The 6,900-nt window shown below is 35.0% G+C and overlaps 1 protein-coding gene across 1 annotated transcript; it reads right to left on the reverse strand.

The window, feature by feature from the left end:
* Positions 1–389: 389 nt before the first annotated feature.
* Positions 390–6,670, reverse strand: LOC127659038 (plasminogen activator inhibitor 1-like). The gene is made up of 9 exons (XM_052148665.1): positions 6,529–6,670; positions 4,913–5,155; positions 4,488–4,712; positions 4,176–4,370; positions 3,829–4,027; positions 3,613–3,713; positions 3,419–3,505; positions 3,223–3,306; positions 390–1,001 (listed from the first exon to the last, which is right to left on the reverse strand). Exons 2-9 carry the CDS (start codon positions 5,148–5,150, stop codon positions 955–957), a joined length of 1,176 nt encoding a protein of 391 aa, XP_052004625.1. The 5' UTR covers positions 5,151–5,155; positions 6,529–6,670; the 3' UTR covers positions 390–954.
* Between the last annotated feature and the right edge of the window lie 230 nt (positions 6,671–6,900).

Genomic DNA, 6,900 nt, shown 5'->3' on the forward strand with positions numbered 1-6,900 from the left:
TCACTTCCATTGTAAGTGTCTCACTGTGACCTCGATTTTTGCTTCTTATTTTTTTTTTCTTTTTAAAAGGAGAAAGTCAATTTTTTGTGGTAATCAACATTATGTCAAAAATGCTGTCAACATGAGTAAAACCCGGAATATTCCATTAACCCTGGAATCAGTGATAGCCTTGACTTCTACAGTTCAGTTTGGTCTTTCATTATCACCATCATCAAACAACAAGAAAAGGTTCCAGCTCGAGGCAAGCATATTTTCATCAGAGTTGCCTACGTATTAAGTTTATCTGAAAGTACTGTTATTTCTGCAAGCTTTGTGTTATATTGTATGACCGTGCACAAATTTGAACACAAGATGTCGCTAGCTTCAAAGTAATTTCATAAAAAGGTAAACGTGTTTGACTCTTTTATTATAAAGGGAAACAAGCAAACGATACAATGTACAATCTTTAGGAAAATATGAACTCCAACAATAAATTAAGATAAATACTGTAAAATACAACTTTTAAAAAAATATAAGCATAATAAACATAAAATGAAACTCAATCATCAAACATTTTCTCCCTATAAAATACAAATTTCTTCAAATTGTAAGTGCATGTAACATCACTAATCTCTGTTCTGCAGCTTTAAATTTATGTTCATTAAAATGTGTTTCTAATCCATCAAACATAAGCTGGCCTTCATCCAGTCATGTTTTCATTTTAGAGCCAATAACTGTCCTCCACTATAGCACTGACCTTGTTTGTGTAACCTTGTTAGTACATTATTTATAGAAGTTTGGAACTTCTAGCCAATAAACAAATGACATACAGGGGTTTTAATTTTTTCATTTCATTTACAGTAAGAATATAAATCAAAGCATCTCTTGTCTTCAGTAGTATGTTGTCTGCCAATCTGTTGGCAGTTTCCTTGGTCCTTTTGCTTGGCCGTTTACTTCAAACACAAATGTGGTCAATTAATATTCTTGAGGTTGGTTAACTTGACCCGTGAATAACAGCGCACCTGTAAAGTTAGGGATATGAATATTACGGGAGACGAATGACAACATGAAAAATGTATTTAAACACAAAATTAAAAACACAAAAATTAATAGCAAGAATTGTAGTTACAGTAAAGCACTTACAATGGAAGTGAAAAGGCCAGACAATAAACATTAAAATACACACCATTTCAAATGTATAGCCACAAGACGTAAACATTATGTTAACAATTAAGTCAAGGATTTGTTAAATGAAAATGCACTGTATAGGCCTACTTGTATTGTTCAATTATTGGTTCTCATAGACCATTTCAAGGACTGTTCGTTGGTGACGTCAAGTAATGTCACTGGCCATAAACATCTCCAGCTCGTCAAAACAGAGATTATTTAGCAGAGATGGGCCACTTCTATAAAAATGAATGGGAAAAATAGGAACGCCGTACGGCAGACAACGGTAAACGGATGTAGAAAGGAAGTCCCGCCTTACTGGTGAAAGAGCCAACCACTTTTTAGATATAGAAATCGCCTGTCAATCAACGTGAGAACTTGCGTGTGCATTAGCTATACAAGATTGTAAAAAAATTATTATTTCGCGTAATCGGAGTTAAAGACGCACAATTTATTATACCAGTTGTATAATACGCCTCTCCCGTGGATCATCGTCGCCTGTGGTGGTGACGTTTTTCCGTTTGAAAAAATACCTAATTTCAATTAAATTGTCTGAGAACAAAAAAGCCTTAAAAACATTATCTGTTTGCAATTCTTTTCCTTTATTCAATGGCATGTAGGCCTAATCATTATAATTTGTCAATATGTAAAATTTTATATTATGTGCACCCCAGCTTTTAGTTTTGTTTTTTCACTTTTTTTTTTTTTTTTATTTATTTTGTTGTTGACTGTTACTACTTACTGTATGGTTTTGAGCATCAATAAAAAAGAAAAAAAGAAGCTGCTGCCCTACGTGCCTCAGACCAAGGAGGGGAGCTCATCACAGTCACCGAGATCCCACCCACTATCACATGGACCTTCAACTATCTTCACTACTCTTCCTTCTCAAAGCCCTTTCCACCACAAAGGCCCCAGATTCCGTTTTTTTTTTTTTTTTTTTTTTTTGGGAGATTTTAGATCTAAAAGAGACTTTCTTGAAAGGATCCAGAAATGCGTTTGGACCGTTCTAATTCCTTCTTTTTTTCTTTACATTCTTGAAATGGTCTTTACACACATTGTTGCAGTTTGGGGAAACACTTAAAAAACATATACATATTTCTGCTCCAAAAGAAAGCAATAAGAAAGCAATAAGAATCATTACTAGAAGTATTTATAGAGAACCATCAAATAATTTATTAGTAAAATGACAGATTTAGAAATGTATAGATCTTGTGGACTTCAGTGTTGTTCAAATAATTTATAAAAGAACACAATTGTTTACTACCAAAACGTGTACAAAATATGTTTTTATGAGAGAGAGTCATTATAACTTGAAAGAAATATGTATATTTAAGAAGAGTAGAGTTCGGATTGATTTGAAAAATAGATGTAACGCAATAAAATGAGTGGAGTTACGGGAAAAGATAAAAAATGAACTAAAAATGTGTGAAACAATTAATACATTTAAGAGAATGTGTAACCTTGAAGTGATGAAAAAGTATGAAAGAATGGGTTGATAGGTACATTGCATTATTTATACTGTTTATTTATACATGTTTGTATTTGTATTTTGAAATGTACTATTTATAGCAAGTTTGATCAAAATAATTTATTTCTGTAGTTAAATGATTCATTTTATAAAGCTAGATTTATGTTGAACTTTTTATCTCCTTGTGAGTTGTGAAATGGACTGTAAATGGAAATATTTAAAGAGAGATATAATAATTTTTTAATTTAGACAGGTGAGAAGCCTATTCCTTTTCAGTCATTAAAAGATTATTTCAATTGTCATTTTGAGTTGTATAAATGCCTTAACAAAAATAAAATTATTGCTTGATTTTAGTTTGATTGAAGTTGTAATATTGGGTATAACTTTGCACTAAAATCACACTAAAATCATGTTTACACATACAGTATAATGTTTACTGTTTATTGACTGGCCCCATTCCCTTCCACTGGAACTAGGATTTTTATTATTTATTTATTTATTTTTTATAAATGAGGGTCAAGTGGAAATCATTTGTTGTGGTAATCAACATTATGCAACAAAAGCTGTCGATTGAGCTTAACTTTAAAGTGACTGAAAGCAAAACTGACCAGTTGGTTTGTGCTGAATGAGGAAATAGAATGGCCGATCCAGTGTGATCTTTTCTACAGCCATGCGAGAGTAGATGACAGCCGCTGTGAAACCACAGAAAAATTACATTTAAACTATGTTTTGAATTAATTATTATAACTGTTAATGCTATAGAATGTCTTTTGTAGGTTGTAATTCAGTCATTATTGTCTGTACCTGTTGCAGATGAGCCTTTGGTTCCTTCTTCATTTACCTCAATTTTTACTCTGTGAAAGATCTTGGATACACATAAAGGCTCCTCAGCTAAGAGGACAATAAGACAGAGATACAACTATATCAAATCCACCAAAACTGAAAAAGTGAATTCATTAATACTTATTCCTAAAACACCTGATAATTGCCAAACTCACTGGTAATACGTGAGAAATCGGCTTTGCTCTGGCTAAAGATGTCTCCAAGACCCATTTTGCTTAGTGTGGACTTCAGGTCAATGTTTGAATCCACGGAGAACCTGAATATATCACAATTACAAGCAAATACATTAGACTTTCTCTGTCTTAGGTGTTTAACACAATATCAAATCAAAATACATTCATGTAAATAATTGAAAGTCATTTCTCTATTACCTTGGAATAGCCAGTTGTTTATTAACCTTTCTCATATCTTTTCTCCATTGGTTAATCCTGCTGCTGCTCAGCTCTTTGTTCAAAGCAAACAGAGGCACATCCCTCTCAAATGGCATCACCAGAAGCATGCTAAGTGACTCCCCCTCATAAGGCACCTCAATGACATCATAGTCCATACCTTCCTCAGTCACAAATTCACCTAGATGGAGGTAAAAGTTCATAATAACCTTTTACGGGACATTAATACTCCAGAAAGCATAAGACAATTGTTAGATTTAATCAAATACTGAACATTAACATTTCCTGAACATAAATACATTTACTTTAAACAAATTCTTGACTCTCACCATAGTTAAATTTTTGAGTCATTCTCATCATTGGAACAGATACAGCACTGCCATTGACTCTGTGAAAGAGCTGTTCCATAGTCAGTTTAGGGTCAAATGGTGTCTTCCAGAGCCCATGGAAATGGAGAGCATTCAAGAGGACTAAGCGTGTTTGCTCACTCAGGACATCAGATGGAAGGAAGTCAGGAATCATTCCTAAGAAGTAAAACCAAGTTAGGTATCTTTGAAAGAGTGTAAGTTGAGTGAGCTTCAGGAAAGCCAAAAACAGCATTAACTTTAATTTGAATCAGTGGCCCACACACAATTGCTAACCTGCAGTGTGATCAGATGTCCAGGAGTTGATCACCTTCCGTGCATTCTCTGACTTGCTGAAGTCTATTTGGTGCGGGACGCTCTGGAATGCTTTGTTCAGGCTATGCCTAAAGACCTTTTCCAAGACTACCTTCCTGTCTACCATGACACCACTGGCCACCTCCACTCCCTCTTCACTGGCCAGATCTCTCTGGAGAAGCCTCTGTAGCTTTGGCATTCCTCGAGCTATAAAAGAGAGAGTTTAGAAAAACAACTGTATACCTTCTTTATACCTTTATACATATAATAGATGAATAAGCTAGATTTTTAAATGGTTTTGCTTAATTTAAATTGTATTATTTGAATAATGATTCTTCAAAGCAGTCCCAGAACTTATTATCAGTTCATTTTTAATTAAATATACAGTATTGTTTTTATCCAGCTACCTTGCAATGAGTAGCCCATCTTGGAGGTGAGCATTTGAAGGGTGCTGTCATAGGCACCCAGTTGAGCCATGCCTAGCACTGAGGAGATGCCAAAGGGAGAGAGAGCCAGGTTTCTGTCCGGTGAAGTCTGGACGGCTTCAGAGAACAACCGCAGCCCAAAATCTGTCTGTTGCTCCTGAAGCCGGTTGCACAAGCTTGTCCCACAAAGGGCTAAGACCAGCATAATCAGGTACTGCATTCTGACTAGTGAGGACGAGAAGAGACATGTCAATTGTGTTAATCTAAATAAGAAATGATAAGTGAAGGATAATCTTTAAAGAGCATTTCTGCATTTCATCTTAAATTTCTATTTAAATCTGAAGAGTGTTGTGCATTGTGTAAAGATAACTTATATAGATGTTAAAAGAATAGTTCACCCAAAAATTTAAATTCTCCCAACATTTACTCACAATGCAAGCGAATGGTGACCAAAACCACAAAGCTCCAAAAAACACACAAAGGCAGAATAAAAATAATCCACACGACTCCAGTGGTTTAATCCATGTCTCCTTAAGATTTCTAATCAATTTTAATTGAAAACAGACCAAAATATCACAGTACACCTTGCCATTGCAGTCTCTAGGAATGATCATAATTTCAAGCTTGATTGTAGTTCCTAGTACTTGATGATTTTGCAAAGCGCTAGGTAGTGCTAGGAAGTGTAATCAAGCTTGCCAAAGAGACAGCTGAAGTTAAGCTTTATCGTGAAAAGGGAGTTGTATTTTTTTGCATGCTCTCAACCAAAACTGTTTGGATCGCTTCAGAAGACATGAAGTCATGTGGATTACTTTTGTGCTGCATTTATGGGCTTTTTGGAACTTCAAATTTTGGTCACCATTCATTTGTATTGTATGGATCTACAGAGCTGATATATTCTTCTAAAAGTCTTTGTTTGTGTTCTGCAGAAAATTATGAGAGAATTTTCATTTTATGGTGAACTATTCATTTAAATTAAGTTCACCTAAGCAGATTGGCATATTGCTCTGGAACTACAACAGCATGTTTAAAAGTCCTTCAAAAACAAATCAACAAAAAAAACCTTGTTTCTTAACTTCCTTAACTTGTGAAATGTCAAGTGCTTGTTTGAGGGGCAGGCATACCCACACCTGTACTAGACACAACACCCACTGTTCAAACCCAGTACCATGCAGTCTCTGTTTGTCTAACTTGACTCACTTTTTCATGCCTCACATGTTTATCTACAGGTCACTACAATACATGATATTTTTTTACATAATTTAGACAAAGCCATAATAAAAATAAACTATTCACCAAATTTGAAAGGCTCATAGCATTGTGAAATGCGTCTATCTGTTACTCAGGTCAACAAATGAATAATAAGTAGTACATTTCAAACACTGCTTATTCAGTTCTGCCCATGCTGTTTAGACCAAAATGTGTGCTTAACACATGCAATATGTATTATATTAAGTGTAACTATGGGCAATCAGCCACTTGAGCTTAATGTTACCAAAACTTTAAAACTATAAATGGTTTAGTCATTCTACATTAATTATCAAAAGGCTCTAATAAGTTTGAGTCCATTTGCAAGAGGCAGCACAAGCATACAAAGTTACCTGAAAGAAGTTTTCCTTGTGTAGAGCTTCTTGAAAAGATTTAGCTTGTCGTTGTGTGTTCTTCCAATGCTGAGCAAACACAGAGCAGCTTAGAGTGTTTCTGCTGCTATTTAAAGGTCTCGAGACCTCCCCTTTTTGCACGCATACTCACTAACGGAAGTTATGAAGTCATCCTTGTCTGCCTTTTCAGTCTCCCTCTACCCCTCTTTTACACAAACCTCTGTCTTTATGTTTGCTTTTTACTGGACTGTCTGTTGGACAGTTAAGTCATTCAGTATGTTTAGTCTAAGTGGGCAGTCACTGACAGTTTTGAATGGTCTTTATGGCACCTCAGTCATGAAAGCTTCTTCCTATAAGAAAACGCTCACATTC

This window comes from Xyrauchen texanus, chromosome 2 (genome assembly GCF_025860055.1).
Source record: "Xyrauchen texanus isolate HMW12.3.18 chromosome 2, RBS_HiC_50CHRs, whole genome shotgun sequence".
NCBI lineage: Eukaryota > Metazoa > Chordata > Actinopteri > Cypriniformes > Catostomidae > Xyrauchen > Xyrauchen texanus.